Source organism: Canis lupus, chromosome 30, assembly GCF_011100685.1.
Source record: "Canis lupus familiaris isolate Mischka breed German Shepherd chromosome 30, alternate assembly UU_Cfam_GSD_1.0, whole genome shotgun sequence".
Lineage (NCBI taxonomy): Eukaryota > Metazoa > Chordata > Mammalia > Carnivora > Canidae > Canis > Canis lupus.
In genome coordinates this window covers 37,704,781-37,726,470 of record NC_049251.1, presented here as the reverse complement: position 1 = coordinate 37,726,470, position 21,690 = coordinate 37,704,781, and the positions used below count along the sequence as shown (strand labels likewise).

General features: G+C 57.9%; 1 protein-coding gene and 1 long non-coding RNA gene across 8 annotated transcripts in view; one reads left to right on the top strand and one right to left on the bottom strand.

Moving 5' to 3' along the window:
- The first annotated feature begins 1,043 nt into the window (after window positions 1–1,043).
- On the top strand, window positions 1,044–14,150 carry LOC102152029. 2 transcript variants are annotated; one of them, XR_005381869.1, is made up of 8 exons: window positions 1,050–1,554; window positions 2,895–3,009; window positions 5,341–5,660; window positions 6,497–6,599; window positions 9,677–9,906; window positions 10,274–10,515; window positions 11,009–11,163; window positions 11,671–14,150. It is a non-coding gene; the product is annotated as an uncharacterized LOC102152029 (long non-coding RNA). The 2 variants fall into 2 exon arrangements; XR_005381868.1 differs by having other exon boundaries at window positions 1,044–1,554; window positions 10,274–14,150.
- PML (PML nuclear body scaffold) overlaps window positions 7,396–21,690 on the bottom strand; it is a 45,614-nt gene continuing 31,319 nt past the window's right edge. The window contains exons 5-10 of one of the 6 annotated variants that reach the window (XM_038580933.1): window positions 20,686–20,832; window positions 20,052–20,307; window positions 19,787–19,939; window positions 18,945–18,997; window positions 10,990–11,140; window positions 7,396–9,885 (exon numbers count right to left, since the gene is read on the bottom strand). In XM_038580933.1, the coding sequence (XP_038436861.1) occupies window positions 9,098–9,885; window positions 10,990–11,140; window positions 18,945–18,997; window positions 19,787–19,939; window positions 20,052–20,307; window positions 20,686–20,832 (1,548 nt within the window). In that variant the 3' untranslated portion in view covers window positions 7,396–9,097. Of the gene's footprint in view, window positions 9,886–10,989; window positions 11,141–17,092; window positions 18,316–18,869; window positions 18,998–19,786; window positions 19,940–20,051; window positions 20,308–20,685; window positions 20,833–21,690 lie in introns of those variants that run through there. The other 5 variants (XM_038580936.1, XM_038580934.1, XM_038580935.1 and 2 more) reach the window with 5 other exon arrangements.

The window sequence follows — 21,690 nt, the reverse complement described above, 5'->3', positions numbered from 1 at the left end:
CCTTCTAGATGTCCATGCTTGTGAAGGTAGGAAAGTGGGCTGGGTGTGCTCCGAGGCCCTTCCAGTGCTGCTGCTCTCTGAGGCCTTGGCTCTTGGGTGCTGTGGCTTTAGAAGGAGCCAGTTTGCCGGTTGAATTGGAGCATCTAGGGAGCCTCTGCAGGGGCTTCCTGCAAGAAGAGGTCTTTGGAGAGTCTGGGAACCATTGCTTGCCCTCCCCCTCATGGCCCTGGATGGCTTCTTTATTTTCCTTTCTCCACACTGCACCTGCCTTATCTCTTGAGGTCATCAGCACACCTGGGCCAGGAGCTAACTCCTCCTCCCCAAAACTGCTCTCCGTTCTTCTCAGGGCAGGGGGAGTCTTCTTGCTACAAAACACATCTTGAAGGCTCTTCCTGTAGTAGGATAAGTGAGACATCACTAGAAATTAAGTCTGATCACTCAGTATTTCAGGAGCCTGGTACGTGGGCCCAGGAAGAAATGCCAAGGCTGCCAGGGGCTTCCGGACTGGAGTGGGCATGCAGAAGGAAGACACAACTCTTCATGCCGTTCTGGCCACTGCTCTCTGCTCTGCTCCCCTCAGGTCTCCATCTCCTGGTGCCCTTAGTAGTGCCCTCAGAAGCCCCGTTTGCTGTGACCCCCTGAGGTCCCCCTGTGGCCCTCATCTGAGACCATAAGGGTCCGGCCTGGGGTGAGCGGCTCCTTCTCCTTCATCCTCCAGGTGGAAACTCCTAGAGGGTCACCCAGAGCTTTCTCATCTCCTGTCCCCATCAAAGCCAGAACAGCACAGGATGGGGCACATGGTGGCATCGAATAAACTGAATGTCCTCTGGGATAGTCTCTCACTGACAACAGGCTCTTTGTTTTTGGAACCCATTTCCCAGAAGCAAAGCTGCGATAAGGATTCACGCACATGCCCATTGACTGAGGAAATTTCTTAGCAGAAACTGGCAGGAGAAGGGAAGTAGGAGAGGAAGGGGAAGAAGCCAAGGCAGCGGTGTGATCTCAGGAAATCTCAGCCGAGGCCTGATCCCCGGGAGTTCTAGGCATAAATCACACCTCAGAGTCTATACTGATTGAGGCGGGGAAGCTCGGCCTCCTCCATGGATGCACAGCAGCGGTCAGACACTGCCTAGGGGCTGCTCCGGGAGATAGAAACTTCCAGGCACTTCCCCCGCTCACGAAGCTTCTCTGAGATGCCTTCTCAGGGTAGTCTGGTCAAGGACAGGCTTAGCTTGGTGGCCAGCGCTGACCTTGCTGGTTAGGAGGCCCTTGAGACTCTCAGGCAGATGGCTGATTCTGGATGGGAAACAGGCCCCCACGCAGGTCTCCCGTATTAGCCCCCATACCCCGCTCCAGGGCGCGTGGGCCCCAGAAGCAGAGCCATCCCACGTGTGGGGAAGACTGAGGTTGTGCCCTTCATTGGAGCAGGTCCCAATGACTAACGGCATATCCCAGAGAAAGAGCACTCCTGCCAGGCAGCTGGCCGGGGCAGAGACGTGGAGGAAGGACAGCCCTCCCTCAGGCGAGCCTCGGCATGTCCAATTCTGCACCCAGGTAAGGCCAGATCTGATGGCCGTGTCTTGGGGACAGCCAGGGACATTTCAGTGTAAGGGGGGCCAGAGCAGGAGACCAGGGAGTAGGGGCCTGCCCCTGCTTTCCTCTCTGACTTTCTGCCTTCTTTGCCTCAGTTTCCCTTCCTGTGCCATGGGGCTAAACATCCTTTCCAACCTGTCTGTCTCCTCTGGGACAGGAGCTTAGACCTGTCCTTTCTTGCTCTCAGGCCTGTCCCTACCTAGTCCAAAAGGAGGAAGCATCTTTCAAGTGCAGCCACCCCCAGGAGGGACCGCCCCCTCCCCTAGTTCTCTGCAGGGCCCTCTTTGAAGTGCCCCAAATAGGTTTTCCCTGCCAGCCAGCAAACGCCTCAGCCTCATTTCCCTGAGCCCTTATCTCCAGACCCAGCTGGAAACTTGATGTATTTATTTGCTTCTCCCAGAACCTCTTCTGTCCAACCCACAGCTCTGCTGGTGCTGCAGAAAGTGACCTTCCTGGAGATGGCTGTGTCTGGTAGCCAGGTGGGGGCCGAGGAGGGAAGGGACAGCAGTAAATCCCTCGAGCCTTCAGCCTGCAGGGTGACCCCATTGTCATCGCTGTAGTCATTGTCTTCGGCTTCATAGGGGTAGGGGAGACAGTTTAGGAGGCTTGGAGAGATGGGGACAGAAGTACCAGAAGTAGTTGGGGATAGGGTCTTTCCATTCTTAAATGGATTGGAGTCAGGAGGGGGAGGGAGAAAGAGAGAAAGAGAGAGAGAGAGAGAGAGGAGGAAAGTGAAGGAGAGGGGAGCAGACAGGATAGGGGAGGAAGAAGGGAGGAGGGAGCGGGGAAGGAGGAGGAGGAGGGGAGGGGAAGGGAAGGGAGGAAGGAAGGGGAAGGGAGGAGGGAGGAGGAAGGAGGGAGAGGGGAGGGCACTGGAAGGAAGAAGCCCACAGGGCCTTGTGGGGTCAGCACAGTGCCTTCTCTAGGGTGCTGGAGGTATAGAGTTACTTTTTACTCAGTGTTGCCAATTCACAGTTTCGTGCTTTCTGTATGTCACTGCATTTGTCCTCCTCATTTCTGAAGGCTGTATTATCACCCCCAATTTGCATATGAGGCCACGGAGGGAGGCGAAGGAGCTTGTCTAAGGTCACACATGGGATTACGAGTCAGGTGTCTCCAGAGCCTGCAGCGTCCTAACCACCTGCAGACTCCGGGACCCTACCTCGGGCCTAGCCTAGTCCTCTGCCGTCCTCTGCCTCGGGGGCTGCTCTCATTACCGAGAACTCCTCTCCAGCGTCAGCCAGCACCGTGGGGCCATAGAACTCCGAGAGAGAGTCTCTGAAGGCAAATTCTGTTCCCAGGCCCTCGTGCTCAAGCTGGTCAACGAACAGTTTCAGACGATCAGACGGGTGACACCGGATTTCACACTTAGGTCCTCTCACACTTGTCCGGCCCGCTTTGCGGAAGATGTCTGTGGTTAGTTAGCCAGCTTTTGTAATCTGCTTGGCTGTCGGGTTTGGGATCCTGATATTTATAAACTGAGTTTAGCACAGTCCAGGCAGCTGGTCTTTAAGGAATTCCTCAGGGCTGAGTTTAAGGAGGTTGCTGGAGCCAAGAATGAAAGAATTCTCCCTCCCTTTGTCAGCAAATGCGTTTTGTAAGGGTGGGTAGAGACTTCCACACTTTCTGTTGTGTTTTATTTGGGAAGGAGTGTCTCACTTGAAGGTCTAGACCCTTCTCTCTAAAGAATCACCACAGGCATCTGCTGGGTCTGATCTGATCAGATCAGATCTGATCTACTCAGATCTGAAGGGTCTGGAGCTGACACCTGGATCTGGATACAAAAATGAATGATGGGCCTGTCCCCCTCTGGCCCCAAGCCCCGGGCCCAGGTACCAGGCTCACCCCAGCACCAAGGCTACTCCAGGAGAGCGCGTCCTTGCAGACTTACTTCTGCTCACGTTCCCTCCCTACTGCCTCCCTGCAGCCCCTTCCACCTCATTCCCACCAGCAAGTCAACCACATGAAGGGCTTAATAAGCCCCAAGACACTTCTTACTTGCAGTGTCACTGGGGATGGGAACTTCCCCTAAATCACGCATTCTCAACGGAGCAAGATTACCCCACAGAGGATGCAAATTGGTTCAAGGGGGTCCCACTAACCACCTTAGATATTTCAGTGGTTTCTGACCCCGCAAAGGACCACAGCACACACACAGACATATGGTACGTGTGTGTAAGGCAAAAGGAAAGGGATCTCTACTTGCAGATGATAGGATTTTGTATGTAGAACGTCCTAAGTAATTGATAGGGTATCTATAGTATTAAAGTTTCATGGGGGGAGGGGCATGACTAGGTAAAAATAGGTCTAAAGAGGCTCCTTATGGGGGCAAAATAAAAGTTTTGAGAAGCACAGCTGGGCCCAGAGTGTTGGGATGTTAGCTTTTTAAAGCTTGAATTTCACACTTGTGAGACCGAAAGATCAGGAGGGAACAGGAAGGGGAGGGCGGGGAGTGTCCCCGCCCCCGCCCCCGCCCGCCCCGTGGCGCCAAGGCGGTGCACCTGCCAGCTGTGGGTCACAGATGGCTCCAGTCTAGACACAGGCGCCCCGTTGGGCAAACTCCAACTCTGTGACATACAAGTTTAATGACCTTGAGTAAGGTGCACGGCCTTCCCGCCCCCACCCACACCCGCACCCCGTGTTCAGCTGTAGAGAGAGGGTGAGAGGGGGCTGGGAAGGTTCCTGGGACTAAATGGGGTGCACAGTTCCTTCGGTCATGCCGCTGCGGGCAGTACTCCCCGGCTCCAGGGGGAGGCTCGGGCTCCCTACTGATCCTCGGCTGGGGTGGAAGCGGATTGCTGGGGCAGCGAAGAGGATGCTGCGGAGGGGGCAGGCCACTCCCAGGGCCCATAGGAGGGGGTTCCCAGAAGCTCCTGCCCCTCTGTCCACAGCTTCATGGACTCTGAAGCTGCTAAAGCGACCTATCCGTGGCCTCAAGAGTGACAAATTCAGGACACCTGGGTGGCTTAGTGGTTGAGCATCTGCCTTTGGCTCATGTTGTGATCTCAGGGTCCTGGGATCGAGTCCCATGTTGGGCTCCCTGCATGGAGCCTGCTTCTCCCTCTGCCTGTGTCTCTGCCTCTCTGTCTCTCTCTCTCTTTCTCTCTCGTTGTGTCTCTCATCAATAAATAAATAAAATCTTTTTTTTAAAAAAAAGATTTTCGTCTGCTTCCTAACTCCATTGCTAATCTTCATCGCCCAATGTGCCCCTAAATTTCATATAGCCCCAAATCCTAACCTAAGGCCTTAGGCCACCTTACTTTTTTTTTTTTTTTTTAAGATTTTATTAATTTATTCATGAGAGACACAGAGAGAGAGGCAGACACAGGCAGAGGGAGAAGCAGGCTCCATGCAGGGAGCCTGACATGGGACTCGATCCCGGGACCCCGGGGTCACGCCCTGGGCCAAAGGAGTGGCTAAACCGCTGAGCCCCCTGGGCTGCCCCCTTACACCATCTTCTAGCCCTTCTGACCCCGCCCTATCCTTACCCTCGGCTCTAACCTGGGCCCGGACAGGACCTTAGCTCTAATCCTCATCCATGGCCCTTACCCTAATTCCCCTGGCAGGTAGCCCAGGATTTCTCCAAATGAAGTCACAAGTTTTGCAATACCTGCCTCCCTCCCGAGCTTGTGGTTACCTAATATTTGTCCTTGAATTAGACCTTCAAATAATCCCACTTTAGCGTCATTCTGAGCAGCGATGTTCCAGAAATCAGGGTTTTGATACGCTGGCTCTATGTTTTTCTAGGACATATTAAACTCAGCACAACCCGGTGAACGATCCTACCCGCTCCCCCCCTCCAAGCTCTACCCAAAGTGCCTCCTGTGCCACCCGCTGCGGAGGCCGCACCTAGGGAAGCACCAGGCGCCCCGGAGCCCCAGCCCCATGCACCCCTACCCCCCACTGGCCCCGCAGGGTCTCTGCGTCCCCTGCTGGCTGAGCCTGGGAGCGGCTGTTGCTCAGCTCCTTGGGGGTCCGGGGTCTGGGGTCGCGACCTGCTGCTGCCTTTGGCCTGCCACTTGGTGTCATTAACTGTGGGGTTCTTCAATTGTGAGGGCTGAAGAAAGGTGAGAAAGGACCCCCCCCCCTTCCCATACTCTAGGCACAGGGGCTGGAGACACCTGGGGTGTGGGGTGGGGACAACCTGAGGTCAGAGGATCCAGCAAAGGGGGGGCTGGCAGGTGGAGGGTGAAGGGTAAACTCAGAGAGGGACAATTGTCGGGGTTGGAGTAGGGGTTGGAGGGAGAATGGGTGGGAGTAAGGATGAAGGGGGGCAGGCAGGGGGTGGGGGGAGAGAGGACAGGGGAGGGACACAGGTACCAGGCAGCAAGCAGCTGGGTATTGGGCCGGTAGAGGGAAGAGTAAGGTTGGAGTTAAAGCAGATTTCTGGGCCAGGTTCCTGGGGGTGTGAGCGCCTGGGCCTCAGGAGGCCCTGGAGCAGGCCGGGCTGGCCACCGCTGGGCCGAGCCGTCCCTGGAAGGTTGCTCTCCCCCTCAGGTATGCGAGGCTGACACCCCTCTTTGGGGTGTGTTGGGGACACAGCACCACTGGCTTCTCAGCCACTCCAGTGTGGACACCCCTGCTCTCCTCCCTGATTCCCTCGGACCCCCCGCAATCGCCTGCTCCATTCCAGATCCTGTTTTTTTTTTTTTTTTATTCCCTGAAGCCAACCCCATGCGTATATATATATATATATATATATTTTTTTTTTTTTTGCTAAGATCTAACATCTATTAATTTTTTATAACTCACGAAGCAATAAAACTGTCATCTTCGTTGTCTGTAAAATAAGATCTTATGTTTGGGTGGTTCTTCACATATTCAAAAGCTATTTCCACATTCTCTCATTGGTTCATGCAAAGGCCTGTGATGTAAAAATGATCCCTATGATCCCATCTGACAGAGCCGGGGCCCAAGCACCGGGGAGCTTGACACACCAGACCCGTCAGAGGCTGTGGAGCGAGGACGAAACTCAGCGCCCTGACCTCTATCCCAGCAAGTTCATGGTGAGCTGACCTAGCGTTCAAACGGGAGGCACAGGGGACGCCTCCGGATTCGCTCTCGGGGACTAAAACTCCAGGACTGGAACTTGGGCGTCTGGGGGCAGGGAGATGCGGTTAAGGGTGGTGGCACTGATCAAATGATAATTCCGGGGCCGCTCACCCAGGCCTGGGGGAAGGCCAGTTCCCACACTGCCTGTGCTGTGGGAATCCCTGCGTGTACTCCTGTGGGTTCCACCTGTGACACCCTGGACAGCAGCACATTGATTACACATTGCTAATGTTCTGGGCTCCCCTCCCCCATTTGGGGGGTTTTCCCACTGGGACTCTGGGGACACAGACAGGGGGTGCACGATTACCCTGCAGGGACTGAGGGGGAAGTTGTTAGACTCTGGTCTCTGGCTCCTGACTCCCTCTAGGGGGCAATTCTTGAAACTGGTGCTTCTTTTCCTCCTCCTCCATTTGCCTCTCCTTTTGGGAGATGATCCCCCGGCAGACCCACCCTGGGTCTCCCCCTTTGGAATGGGGGGAGTTCACATCTGTGAGGCCCTCGGCACTGAGCAACATGGGGTCTCAGCTCTCCTAGGTCCTGAAAGGATTTCACAAAGGGCAGCTCTCCCACATCCAGGGTCCTACCCTCTTCCCCCGCAAGAGGCTGCCCAGTGGCTCCTGGGGTGGGCTGAGCAGCGCTTGATTGGTGCATCAGACTTTGAACATTCACATCTTTTTTTTTTTTTTAAGATTTAATTTATTTATTCATGAAAGACACACAGAGAGAGAGAGAGAGAGAGAGGGATTCTCACAGGCAGAGGGAGAAGCAGGCTCCCTGCACCGGGAGCCCGACATGGAACTCAATCCCTGGACCTGGGATCCCGCCCTGAGCCAAAGGCAGATGCTCAACCACTGAGCCACCCAGGGATCCCCCAACATTCACATCTTTATTAAAGGCTGCATAACTGGAGAGAGGCACAACAGCCCTTTGTTAGAAAACCTGCGGTCAAATGCATTGGGGTTCACCATAGGACCAGTGCTCCCACTGTGGCAGCCAGTTCCTAGGTAATCCCTCAGGGAATCTCCAGGGCACCTCGATGAATGGGGGCTGAGGCGTGGGCACGCAGACCTCCCCCCTGTGAAAGCTCAGGCTCTGGAAGCTGGAGGTCTGGGCTGTGTCCTGGTGGCAGGAGCCAAGGAAGAGGGAACGTTGGGTAGCAGGGCAGGGCCAGTGGTTCTGCTAGTCAGAGGGAAGGCCCTGACCTGCCGGTGTTCTGCTGCTGACCTCTGGTACGACCACAACGCTGGGGACCTTGGCTTAGGGCTGAGAGCTAGGTTTAAGGCCTTGTCCACTGCCTCGGTGGCCATTGTCCATGTCTAAACCCAGAATGGCAGAGCTGGACGGGAACTCAGAGACCAGCTGGACCGACTGGCCCATTTATCAGGTGGGGATGCTGGAGCTCGGGAAGGGGTCTTTTCCTAGGTCACATCCCTGTCCAGACTAGGACGGGCTATGTTACGGCGCCCTGCTCCTCTTTCGGGGAGCAGTCTAACCGAACACTGGCTCTGAGTCTTAGCGGGCATCAGAATCATTTGGAGGATGTGCTGAAACAGCTGGCTGGGCCCACCTCAGAGATGCTGATTCCAGAGGGCCGGGGGAGGGCTCTCGGGGGATGCCAACACTGCAGGTCCCTGGTGTATGTGGCAAGCAGCGCTGGGTAGGAGGACACTCCTTGGTGCGGCGGATGTGGGCAGTGCAGAGGGCAAAAGCCATGCAGGCAGGGGCTGGTGGCCTGAGGACCAAGGAGCAAAGCCTAACTAAGAGGAGGTGGCTGCGTGGCCAGCAGGAAAGAAGCAAGCTTGGAAGGGTCATACTTTGGAAGGAGGGGTAGGCATGGAGCAGCAGCTTCTGTCTCTGCAGATATGAGGCCCTCTGGGGACAAAAATGCATTTTGTTCCCAAAGAAGTGAACAGAGAGCTGGCCTTCAGACACGCAGACGGTGGGAGAACCAAACTCAAGAGGGCAGTTTGGTTTGAAAGGCACTTGGGGTACCCGTGGGTGCTGCAGGCACTGTCTGCGGGGACGACCAGCAGGTCCCCTACTGCAGTGACTGGGGGTCAGGGAGGGGCTGCAGGGACACTCATGGAAGTGGCAAGTTGGGGGTGGGGGGGCCACTCGGCCCGGAGGCCAGGCCTTCTTTATGCTCTGGTTTTGGCTCCTTGACAAGAGGGGCCAGGGCTCAGGGGAAACCAACCCACTGGTGCCCCCAAAGCCTGAAAGGGGATCTGGTGGCCCTGGGCGGTTAGGACTCAGACTTGCTTGGCTCAGAACCTTCTCTGTGGGGTTTTTAGAGAAGGGGAATTTGGTCCCAGAGAGCTGATTCTGGACCAAATGACGACTGAGGGCTAGGGATTAGGACACAGGAATGCTGTGATGGGTCGGGGCAGGCGGCTGGCTCAGGGACCCCATCCCTCTCTGTCCCCGGAGATTCCAAGCCAGTCTTGGCTTCCTCTCAGCTTTGCTGGCATGCCCTCTTTGCAAAGCTGTGGCCAGTGAGAAGGGTGGAGAGGCCTTGTGCCGGAGCGGAGACGGCCCCCTCCGACCGGCCTTTGAAGTAGGTGCTCAGGGCCTGCAGGCTGACAGCTCGCTGGCTGGGGGGGGACGTGCTGGTCTGCGGGCCCAGGTAGCGGCTGTACTTCTTCAAGCCCTGCTGTGGGTCACGGCGGTGCGCGGCCAGCAGCTCGGTGAAGCTCACATTGTGCAGGGCCAGGAGGCGGGCCTGGGCCTGGGCCAGGGCGGCCGCCTGCACCAGGGGCTGCAGGGACGCAAAGCACTGCAGGCTGCTGAAGGAGTAGACGTGCTGGGCTAGCCAAGGGCCCGGGGAGATCTCGAGGAGCCGGCACAGGTCTCGCAGGGCCAGCACGGTGGCCAGGGCGCTGCGTTCGTTCACGTTTCTCGCCAGGTAGGTCTTGGCCAGACTCCTGAGTCTGAAGCTGCTGGCCTGGGGAACCCGCTCCCGGACGAGGGGCAGCACAGCCAGGAAGCCCGAGATGGCCTCCTGGAACCCCCACAGCCTGTTCATGTCTTCCAGGGCCCGGAAGAAAATCGGGAGGCTGGGCCCCCACAGCTTGGAGCAGGCCAGGACGGGGCGGCGCATGGAGCCCAGGAAGCCAAGGAAGTGCTGCAGCCCCACCTCCAGGGAGACGGCCTTGGAGAACATGCTGGAGTAGGCCTGGGGCTGGATGAGCACGCGGAACTCACTCTCCCGGTTTACAGCCGCCAGCTGGCTAATCTTCTGGGCTGGGCAGGAGAGAAGGCAGGGTGAGGCCCCAGGGGCCTGTGAGCCCCAGGGCGGGGGCAGCGGGACCACTAGGGCTGCCGTCCCCCCACACGGAGGCCCCACCTTGGGGCCTGCCGGCAGGAACCGGGCATCAGCCTCCAAATGCGGCTCTACGCGGCTCTACACTGGCTGCGGTGGGGCCAGGGGTCGGGAGGGGGAGGGCTGGCCACTCTGCAGACATCCCCTACTCACCTGCTGGGAGTCCAGCTCCCCCCTGCCCCCGCCCCCTGCCCAGAGTTTGCCAAGCAGGTTAGGTCCGGGTCCCTCCTGCCCGCCTTCCGTTAGCCTCACCCGCCTACACTGGGGACCCCTCTGTGTCTCCACCACATCCTCCGCTCCCTGCCTCAGCCTCCAGTCGGGACCATCGGTCGCTGAGCCGAGACTCCAGCCTGCTCAGAGCCCTGGGACACGCGGCCCACCTGTGCGACCTACTCCCTTCAGAACGTGGCTCAGAGCCGCCCTGTGAGGTCTGCAAACGACTCCCCCATCCTCGGGGGGCACCACTATTTCTGCCTGGCTGGGCCGGCCCCAGGCTGAGTCTGTGCCACACGGCAGGCTGGGACCTTCTGGTTCGACAAAGGGTACTGCAGGTAAGGCCTGTGGGGCGGTGAGGGGCTCCTGGGAGGAGGGCTCATCTTCCTCCACGACCTCGGCCTCCAGCCTCCCTGCGCAGCCCAGCGGTGGCATGAGCCTCTACCCAGAACCCCGCCCTCGAGGCCCATGGCCTTGCTTGGACTGCCGGCCTCAGAGCGGGGACTTCCCACACGGTGGTTCTGTCTAGAAGTGCGCTGCCAGGGCTCAGAGAAGCGCTGGTCAGAGGTGAGCTCAAGAATGCACCTGCCTCATGCTCTCAGGCGCTGGTCAAGGCAGGAGTCCTTATTCCATCAGCCAAGAGGGACACCTGGGGTCCCGGGGGGACGCCACGCGCTGCCTGCTTTCTGGCTGCTGTCACTGGCCAGAGCTCTGGGCTCTCCTGGGCTCAGAACATAGCTCTGCCTGCACCTATTTCCGGGACTCGGAGACTAAGCTTAGAGCGGGGTGGGGGTGGCCACTGGAGAACCCACTTTCACTGTCAATCTTGAGGTCAAAGAAAACCAGGGGCCTGTCTTCTGCTTGGGGGTCGGCGAGGCTGTTGTCCAGGACCCTGAGGGAGCTAGGGCCCTCCAGCTGGAGGTCACTGGACTCGCTGCTGCTGTCGTCCAGCTCTCGGGAGGACTGCAACACAGAAAAACCAACAGGTCAGGGGTCCGGAGGGCGAGGGTGCATGCTGGCAATGCGAGCCTGTGCCCGTGATGAGCCTGTGTGTGCGTGCCTGCATGGTGTGAATGTGGGGACACGAATGAGCTGGTGTGGTCGGCGGCACCGGCACGCACACGAGGGAGGGCAGGGTGTCGGGAAGAGGGAGGTGTATGTCTGAGTGTGCGCGCACGAGGATGTGTCGCAAGAATGCACGTCGATGTGTGTGTGCACGTGAGGCCATGTGTGAACCACACAGTAGTGAGCAGGAGTGAGAGACTGAGATCACGCGGCGGCATGTGTGTGAAAGAACGAGCAAGGGAACGAGGGCAAATGTCAAACGTGTGTGTGCATGCATTGGGTGTGAATTTGTGAACCTGTGTTGACAGGTGTGTGGGCCTGTGAGTGTATGTGAGGGAGTGCACGGTGTGGGTGTGGACGCTCAGGGAAGGGGCCAGTGCTGTGGGGGGCACGGCCGGAGGGTCTGCTGCTCCCTTCTCTCTGAACAGACGCGGAAGAAACTCATGAGCTTGGGACAGGAGGAAGGAGGCTCAGCTCAAACCCCAGAACTTCCTCGGGAAGGGGCCTGGAGCCTGGCTCTTCTCGTCCCCGTGGCCAGCCCAGGCCCCAGCGCCCTACACAGAGGCTGGGGCGAGGGGTCCCGCTCAGCCTCAGGAGCGCCCCATCTGTGGCTGCAGGGCCGGGCAGCGAGAGCAGTGGGGAGAGGCCTCGCGACTGCTCAGGGAACCCTCAGGCCCAGGGCTCCCCTACCGGGGCGCCCGAGGCCCTGTTCCCTCCAGCTCAAGGCAGAGACACCGAGCGGCTCGGGGCTGGGGGAAGGCTCCAGGGCTGCAGCTCCCTTCATCTGCACAGCTGCCAACCCCACAAGTGTCTTCGGTGGCCTGCTCAGGATGTCCTGGGAATGCCACCTGCGGGTGGAGCCAGAGACCAAGAGGAAAGGACAAGGCCGATGTCACGGGCCAGGAGGGGGGCGGGGGTAGGGGGGTACTGCTGGCACAGTCCAGAGCAGGCCCCGGGTCTTCCTGCTTCCGGACAGCCTCTAGCAGGGTGATGCTGGGTCGACTGCCCTGCGGCTACCTGAAGCCTCCCAGGATTAATGCTGGCTTCCGGCTAATGTCCCTGGCTCGGGGGCGGGGGGGGTGGGGGTGGCATGGCTCTAGCCCTAATTTTACTCCCCAGGTGAAACATTTTAACAAAACATCAGCCAAGAGCCAAGTCATTACTCAGCACAGGTAAAATGTGCTGGATTTTCCTAGGAGTGGCTGAGTTTTACTGTTTGCTTTCCATGGCCCTACCCCAGGCTCACCAGGTCCTCCCAGTCACTGACAGAAAGACTATGAATCCATCTAGAGTGGGTCTTGCTTAAAGCCCGAGATGTGCTCCTGGAGACCCGGGATCGAGTCCCACGTCAGGCTCCCTGCATGGAGCCTGCTTCTCCCTCTGCCTGTGTCTCTACCTCTCTCTCTCTCTCTCTCTGTGTGTCTCTCATGAATAAATAAATAAAATCTTAAAAAAAAAAAAAAAAAAAAAAGAGAGAAGCCGAGAGTTAGGGGGTTCCACACATAAGGCCCCTGCATATCCCGATCCCTGATTTGGCCATGCATCAAATGTGGATTTTGCCTGCCTTGCTCTGAGTCTTCTCATGGCCCCAGCTCCCTTCCGTCCTGTAAGGAGCCTCTGCAGGTGTCTTCCTCCAAGTTGCTGGCTAACGGTCCAGAGACGTCACCTTCTTCCCCTGCCCCGGAAGGAAAAATCCAAGTTTTTTTTTTTTTTTTTTTTTTTTTTTTTTAATCTTCAGCCTTCCAGACCTTGCTCTTGCAAGCTCACCAAGCTCTTGGGCTGGTGGAAAGAGCTGGACTCCTCTTGCTGTGTCCTCCCCAGAGCCAAAGAACTGTCCCTTTTCCCGAGGCCTCTTGGTCACCCACTGACATGGCACACTGCCAGCTTTCTCTTCGTCCTTCCTATTTTTGATCCTAATATAACAGCAAATGCACATACAGTGGCCCGGAGTCCTTCCACCAGTCTCCTTCCTTCTGGAATATCTTCTTGGGCTTTAGAGCCATAGTCAGCTCTTCGGATATCCTCTTCCAAGATCTGAACTCCCTGGAGAGCAGCACCGCAGCTTCCTTGGGCCAGCTCCATCCTCATACCGGGGTCATTTATGATGGCCAGCAGAATCTCATTTGTAGGGCCTCCCGTTGTCCTGGGGTCATTTTCTCTTTTGTGGTGGCACAACATTTTCTCTTACGTTCGGTTTCCCGAACGTACTGAAGACCATGCTGGCTCCCTTCATAGAAGGACAGCCTCCCTTCTGCTGAGCTCGTCCCTGGCGGGAAGGCTGGAACCTCCAGCCCTGACTCTTCTTCCTCTCGGATTCCTCTTCACTCTCGGGACTTCTGTCGAGTGCAGTTAGCGCACGGGGATGATCTCGCCAGAACGCCTTCCACTGAACTCCAGCTGGCCGTACACGCGAGCCCCCTCCCTGCCCTAAATCCCAGCAACACGGCCAGGAAGTACTGGCACGCTTAGAAGAGACGTCGGAAGACCCAGCAATCAACACAAGATGCAGGCTGTCTTCCTGCCCCCCCCTGCTCACAGAAGGGGCGCCACTGCTGGGCTTCCGTCCACCGTCCGGGTGACTGAGTGTGCGGGTGGGGAGCGGAGAGGGATAGTAGGAGAGACCCGGACCCAAGCCAGGAAAAGGCCTTTTCTTGCAAAATGCTTGAGATCTGCTGGGGAGGGAAGAGGAACAGCGGGAGAGGAAACAGAGCGGGGGAAGATGAGAGTCCACATGCATGACCTGGAAAGTGAGAAGTGGGAAGCTCCAGGGAACAAGCGAGCGGGCGGGCGTGGTGGGAATGGAAGGAGAGAGGAAGAGGACTTGAAGATGTGCTTCTGGGAGCTGGGAGTCAAACCCCCTTTAATATTCTTTGAAAGATGCAAGTAAATACTAGGCTTCATTTCTTTATTATACTTGTAACGGACTGTGTTTCTTTGACTGCCACAGGGGGCCCAGGCGTTTTTCAGGATACACACGGCACTAGGATACACATGCAGCCTGGCTGGTGAGCCACAGTTCACTGATCTTCCACACAGATTAACTCAGTCGGGCAACTGCATTCCGAACCCACACAGCAGGCCTACCGGCCATACCAACCCTACCCACAGGAAGCAGCTGGGTTGGCATTTTAATCACCTTCCACGAGCCTAGGAGGTTTCTTTGGGAAGATCCCGTGTCCCCCTCTCCCCTGTTGGATCACATCCCAGGACATACGGGTCACCTCCATTCAAGGCTGATAACACATACAAATCACAGACGTGCCACCGAATTCCCCCAATTCAGTGGTTCTCTCCTTTCTGGCTGTGCATTAGCAGCTTCAAAAAATCCAGATGCCCAGGTTGTACCCCAGACCAATTCAATTACGATCTCTGGGGGTGGGAGCCAGGAATCTGGCATTGATAACCGATCCCCTCATAACCCCCCCCCCAAAAAAAAGACTCCCGTGTGCAGCCGGGGTTGGGAACTACTGTCCGAGTGGTCAGCAGCCACTTAGACAGGAGCCCGACTCTTTGATATTCAGCATCCGGTCACCCGGCGTCGTCTAGGCAGTATCACCATTAATTCTTATCAAGAGTCCCCAGGTTTCTGAGGAATTTTCTTAGCACCCAAGCTTAAATGACAGCTGGGATCAGTTTGGCAAGACACACACCTCTCTCGTTTTTGCAGACACAAAGCCCCAGGTCTTGCAAAGTCTGGAAGGCCCGAACCACTTCACAGGTATCTGCAAACTGGACCATCCTGTCAGCTAGCCTGTGACTCCCGCTGCCCTCTGCCCACTGCGCCCAGCTTCTCAGACGAGCACCTGCTTCTTTTCCTGACACCCACACTCACCAGCGTCACGGCCCCTCTCATGCATCGGCCATCCCCCACGGGCCTCCCTTCTACGGCTGGCCACCACTGCCACTTCAGCCACGGACTGCCCCCTCCTGTGTCCGCTTGGTCCTGCTACTGCCGGACACTGAGGCTAGTCATCTGTCACAAGGATAGGTGAGAGCAACTATTTTTTCCTGCCTTGGGCCCTAACACAGAGCCTATGGCAGAGGCACCGCTGACCACCCCCTTCCCCCCGCCCGCCCTGCCTCGTTTTCAGGCCTCGTCCTCACCCACAGGCCTGGGTCTTGCCCCTCCGCTGCCTTCTCCCACTCACGGATCACTCTTCCTGTGCAAGCAGTCTCTCCTTGAGCCTTGCCCATCTTGCCAGGCTTGTGCCAGAGCCCCCAGATTCCAGCAACAGACTCAGCTACAGCCTGGGGTGGGGGTCCCTACGCACCTGATATGCTTGGAAAACATGCTCTTTAAGTAGTAGGCCAACTTTCACACCTGGAAGGTGGGATGGAGGCCACGGTGGGGTGCGGTGGGGTGGTGGTGGCTGGGGCAGGGGTGTGCAGAAGCCTGGAACACCTTGCGAGGGTTGCCCTGCTCCCCAGTCAAGTTCCTGCAGGTACTCTAGGAGCTCCAGGGGCCTGGCAGGGGGCATAGGAGGTGGGTGAGAAATGCACAAAGGGCCCTAATTTGTTTCCTTTTAAAATACTATGTTTTATAAAAGTTTGGGTTAATTTTAAAGTAATGGTTAATTTTTAAAATGTACGGTCTGAAAAATACCAACACAAAAGCAGTGGCCCTCTGGCTCTCTCCCACTCCAGAGCTGGCCTCCGGAGGTGAGTGGCTGCTTCTAATTTTTTTTTAACTCATCACGACCTAAAATGAACTTCTTTCTCCCTCCTCCCTTGAAGAACCTCAGCTGTCACCTAGTGCCTCCCTGCTGACAGCTGAGGCTTAGGCTGACACCTGCCCCCTCGATATTGCCGGTGAGACCCCTGGCATGGCCATCCTTTCTCCCAGTGTCCTTTCCAAGCTTCTTTCTACCTCCGTCAGTTTTGCTTTAGGAGGTTTTGGGGATGGAAAGAGATGCCCAGAGTTTCAGAGGAATGTAGAATGTGGAAAGGTAAGACGGAAAATCTGACTGGTGCTGAGGAACAATCGAGAGATGCCTCCAGGGTGGCCAGAGAGCCTCCGCTTGCGCGGCCAGGCAGATGCTGCGATGTACTGAGAGGAGAGGCAGAGAGATGAGTCTGAGGGATCTATGGGGCATCTGAGGGCAGATGTCAGAGGGCCATGGGCTACTTTGGTCTAGCAGCAGGAGCGAGCGCCAGGCACTAATGGAAGCCACGGGTGTGGCTTAGACCACAGGGAAGGGCACACTAGGAAGAGGAGGGGCTGTGGCTGGAAAGAACAGAGGCCTGGGAGGAAGGAGGATGAGGAGCAGCAGCTGGAGCTATGGGAACTGGGGTGGGGAGGGCAGGGGCCTTCGAAGTACCTGAGAGCTCGAGGGACAGGATGCTGTGGTCAGGGTCCCCATGGGCCAGTTCATGGTAGGATGTGCAGGGGTTGGCCACAGGGCTGCTGGCTGCAGCGGAGTGGGGTGAAGACCCCGGAGAAGACAAGGTGTTGGGTGTGGAGGTCACCCAGAAAGAAGGCTGGGCCTGGCTAAGGAGAGGCCACCTGGGAGGCAAATGCTAGAGCCTTCCCTCTGTGGGAAGGAGGCAAATGCCGGAGCCTTCCCTCTGTGGGAGGGAGGCAGGAGGAGGCATGAAATGGTCTGGGGTGAGTGGGGTCCCCTCAAGGCACAGGGGACCTTACCAGGTGGTGGGACCAGTCTAGGAGGCACAGAAGACCCGACCCGTCTCCCACTCTGATGCTCACGGGGTGTGGGAGAAGAGGGGACACAGTAACCCCCCCACCCCCCAGAGAACCAAGTTTCAGCGCAGGGAGGACACAAAGCCACCTGCAAGGGAAGAGCTGAATCCAGCAGGGAACGTGATGGTCGTGGAAGAAGGGTGTGCAAGGGCAATCATTCAACAAGTATTTATTGAGTAGCCATATCTGCCAGTCCTGACCTCATGGGCTGGGGTCCTGGCAAGGCCCAGTAGAAAGCCTTGGGGTGGCAGGATGGGGCAGTGGGAGGTGCAAAGGGTAACAGATGCTTCCTATTTTTTGGGCAAAGAGGCCCGGGGGTGTGAGGAACGGCAGCCTGAATCTCACTCGTGCCCTTTCAGGGGAAGAGGGCTTACATGTCCTTGCTGAAGCCATCCAGCCATTCCTTCCTCGGTCTGCTCCTTGACCACAATGCACTGAATGCCTACGGCGTGCAGGGTCTTTGGTGCATGGGCCGGGCTGGGCCACACAGTGGGGTGGAGGCAGCCCGGGCAGCAGGGGCTGAGTGAGTGGCCACAAGGCTCCAAGAGGATGGTGGCCAGCAGCTAGAGCAGAGGGAGGTGCCAGGGACTCTGAGGCCTGTCTGAGGGCGGCTGGGCTGGTGGGGGGCGTCTCTGGAGGGCAAGGGGGTGGCAAGGCAACTGGAGAGCTGTTCAGTGGGACCTGGACCACGTAGTGGCTGAGGGGGTTCTCCCCGGGGGCTGTGTCAATCCCTGGGGGAGATTCCCGCCCTAAGAGTCTGGGGCGCTCTGTCCCCCTTCATTCCCACTGTTGAGAGAGGTGTCAAGCTGAGCAGCCACAGCGGAGAAAGGAAGGGCAAAAAAGTTGTTGAGCCACTGGGCTATGTTGGGGGAGCCCCGGAGGGAGCAGCCGAGGGAGCGCACTGCTCCGCGTGCCCGGCGTCGGTGGCCCATGGCCCTCTGGAAGAAGCAGGGACCCTCCCGGGCACCGACAGGATGGCCGGGAGGCCCTGTGGCTGCAGGGGTGGTGGCCTGGACTGCAGGGGCAGGGTAAGTCCACATGGGTTTACAGTACACTTTGAGGGGCAGGCGGAAGATACGCCCAAGACGGGTGGTTCTCTGCACTCTACGGGACAGGGGGCCGGTCCCGCGGCGGGGGCGGACGGCAGCCTCCTCCTGGTGGCGGGCAGGCTGGCTGGGAGAGTCGGCCTCAGAGACTGCGGCGGGGTGGTGGGAAGACCGAGCCGGGGGGCGGCATGCGCCATGGGGCAGGCGGGAGGCCCAGCAGAGGCGGAAGGCTCCTTGTGCTCTTGGCAGGGGGTGGGCAGGCGAGGCATGTGGTGTCGCGGTCTCCGTGGACTCCGTGCACTTTCCAACACAGAACCTCAGACTGAGAGCTGGAAGGGACCTCAGAGGCCACCCAGTCCAACCTTTCACTCTGTTCGGATCCCCTTTTCCCCAGCCTCCGTTAACCAACCTCCAGGGACAGAAGGGTGGCAGCCCACAGCGGTGCTCGCTCCACCGTGGGGTGGTTTTAAAGTCCTCTCTTACGGAGTGAAAACTGGCCTAATTGGGCCCTGTGCACTGCTGCCCACACCCTCGCGCCCCTGCGCTGACCCTCGCTGGCTGCGGTTAGCTGGGGTATGGGTTCTCATCCACCCTCCTTGCTGAGGACTTAGAGGTTAGAGAACACATAAGGAAGCTCCAGGCGTAAGGAAGCTCCAGACAAAGGCATTGGCTAGTCCAGCAAAGAGACAGGGCGCTGGAAGGAAGCGTTCTATCAGCATTTCGGAGGAGTACATATGGTTACTGAAGGCTCCTGCCCTGGTACGGGGGGACGGCTGGGGTGGTCCGGGCCCGCAGCTGGCATTTGGAGGCTGTCCTCAGGACAGCGGGGAACTCACTGCCTCGCTGGAGAACTCCCCAGGCGCAGGGCAAGTCTGAGAGTCACCTGCTGTGGCTGTGTCCCCTGGGACCTGGAGTGGGGGGAGGCAGGAGTCCGGGGCCGAACTTCTGGACCACTCACCGAGTTTTCAGCGTCTGAGTCTTCCGAGCTGCTGATCACCACGACGCGTTCCTCTGAAACAAGGCAGGGGGGACAGCATTAGGCCCTCCCGGGACGCCCGCTGGGTGGGGCCCCAGGTATACACTCCGTGGGAATCCCTGAAGGGCCAGTGGATGGGGCAGACGACGTGTGCCCTGCAGCGGGGGGAGATGGGAATATTCCCCGGGCATGCCTGCTGGTCTGGGTCTGTTTATTCAGCTTGGTTCCTGACACCCCTCTTTACGAGGGACCTTCCATCAGGGTCTGCTTATTCAAAACGGCTTTCTGTCACTGCCTACTGTGCCCTGTGCGTGAATACTCGATTTAGCTATTGGCCTTGAAATCGGAATTTGCTCCCCGATACAGGCAACTTGGCAAGCAGCACCTGCTTTGGAACTTTTGCAATCCTAGAGAAAGAAGCACGTTGGTTTGCTCCAACCCTCAGCCTCATGAGCTGAGATGTTTGGCTTAGAAGATACTTTATTTGGTTAATCAAAACCTTTTGATTACCAATAGCATTGTGAGCAAGGAATGTCGGTCAGGGCTCAGTGTGCAAGCAGGATCAGGGCTCAGTCTGGGATCTAGAATGAAAACAAAGGGGGCCTCTGGGTGAAGCAGATCTAGAAAGAACTGTCTCGACCATTCCAGAATTCTATTAGTTGACCTCAGCTCATGCCCCAGGACTCCCTGTCTGGCAGCGTCCCTAAGAGAGATTGAAGGACAAATGAGGCACACTTGAGGCAGGTGACCTTTGCAGACAAATTTGGGAAGTGAGAGGTGTGGACTTTCCCCGAGGTCTCTCTGGGCACGTGCTAGGTACCCACCAACAGATGCACCCTTGTGTGTGTCGGGGGAAGGAGCTACGGAACCACGGGCTTCCTCGCACTGGAATCCCAGTACATCACGCAGTAACTTGTATCCATCCTCACTCCCTCCTCTGGCAAACCGTGGGTGTCCCCTCTCCCCTCTGGTGGCAGCTGAGGGCACAACAAAAGGGGGACGATGTTGCCTTTGGCCTCCCTGGGTCCCACCCAGGCCTTGGAGGACAGCACGCTGGCTTTGGCCTCTGCCGCCTGCCCGCCTCCCTACCTGCCTCCCCAGGGTCGCCGGTTGAGTGGTTGCTGTTGGGCAGAAAGACCTCGTTTCCCATGATGGGACTTTCGGGGCTGGAGGGCCCATCCAGGGGTGGCGAGACCGCCTTGGAGGTGCTGGGCCTGGGCTGCTCCGGGGAGCTCTGGGCCAACCGAGTCTCCCGCTCCTCCTCAGACTCCATCTTGATGGCCTTCCTGGGGCACTCAGTTTGGCAGGACTTCCTCTTCTGGGGAGTGACTTTGTTGCAGACCTCCTACACGGCAGGGAGTCAGAGGCCAGGTTAGCAGCCTTCGGGGGTGCCGGGGCGGTGGGCAGAGATGCAGACCTGGGTGGCAGGGGCCTGTGGGCCTCCCTCACCCCGGTCCCCCCGCTCTCGCCGTGCAGATCGTGTCTCTCTCCACACAGGGTGCCCCCTGAGCCATCACACGCACTGGCTGTGCGCTGACCACCGCCTTTGCAGGCCTCTGCCCGCCCCGGAGCGGCTCGTGCTTATGGGGGGCTTTGCAGCATGGCCCCCAGGAGCAAGGGAGAGAACAGAGTCGGTGCTGACAAAGGCCTGCATTCTCACCCCAATCGGCCCCGCCTGCCGGGTGGGACCTGGGCCTTGGGTGGGGTGCGGAGGGAAGCTCACCTCTCTGCAGGACGGGTCTCTGATGGAGTAGGCGTGTACCGGCACCGGGTGGACCCCGGGCACCGACTGTACCAAAGCCCCAGTGTGGGTCTCCGTCAGCTGCGGGGCCTGCGCCGGACTCTCCAGCATCTCCTCCGGCGGTGGGGTCTAGAAACAGATGGAAATGAGAACCCCGGCCTGGGGGCGGCCCAGGGACCAGGAATTCCTCCTCGCACCCTCCAGGACCTCACCTTCTCGGGCCCATGAGGTGCTGGCTCTCGCCCAGAGCCAGCCAGTGACTTCTGGTATCGCACGGACCAGAAGGCCTGACAGCTTGCTCAACAGCTAGCTCTAGAAACAAAGCTCTCACTCCCCACGGAAGCCAATCCTCTCCAGGTGCGGAGTTCCAACAGCGAGGACACCCTCCCTGGGAGCTTCGCCGTGACCCTCACTCTGCCCCCGGGCCTTGATCCCACGCGGCCAGAGAAGCCAGTACACACCCGGGACACATCACTTAAAACTACTCCGGCCTCAGTTCCCCTGTGCAGAACGGGAATACCGGTACCAGCGGTCTCAGGGGACGCTGTGGATGAAGCGTGCTTAGAAGAGCACCTGGCACTTCCTAAGTGCCACCACCGATAACGGTCAGTACTGTTTTGGTCGCACCAGGTGAAGTGTGTCCTACATCTAAGTCAAAAGGAAGCAGGCAGGGGCAGTTCCTCCAAAAGCTAACCACAGAATTTCCAAATGAGCCAACAATTCTGCTCCCAGGCACAGGCCCAACGGACTGGAAACATGTTCAAACAGAAACCTGCACACGAATATTCACAGCGGCCAAAAGGTCCATCAGGTGCTGAGTAGATACACAAAATGCGGCGCAGCCATTGGTCGGGACATTATTTGGCCACAAGAAGGAAGGTGCAGCCTGGATGAACCTTGCACGCTGCGCTAAATGAAATGAAGGCAGCCAGAGAAGAACGCACGTTGTACGGCACCCCCCAGGCGAACAGGGCCACGTCTCCTTTC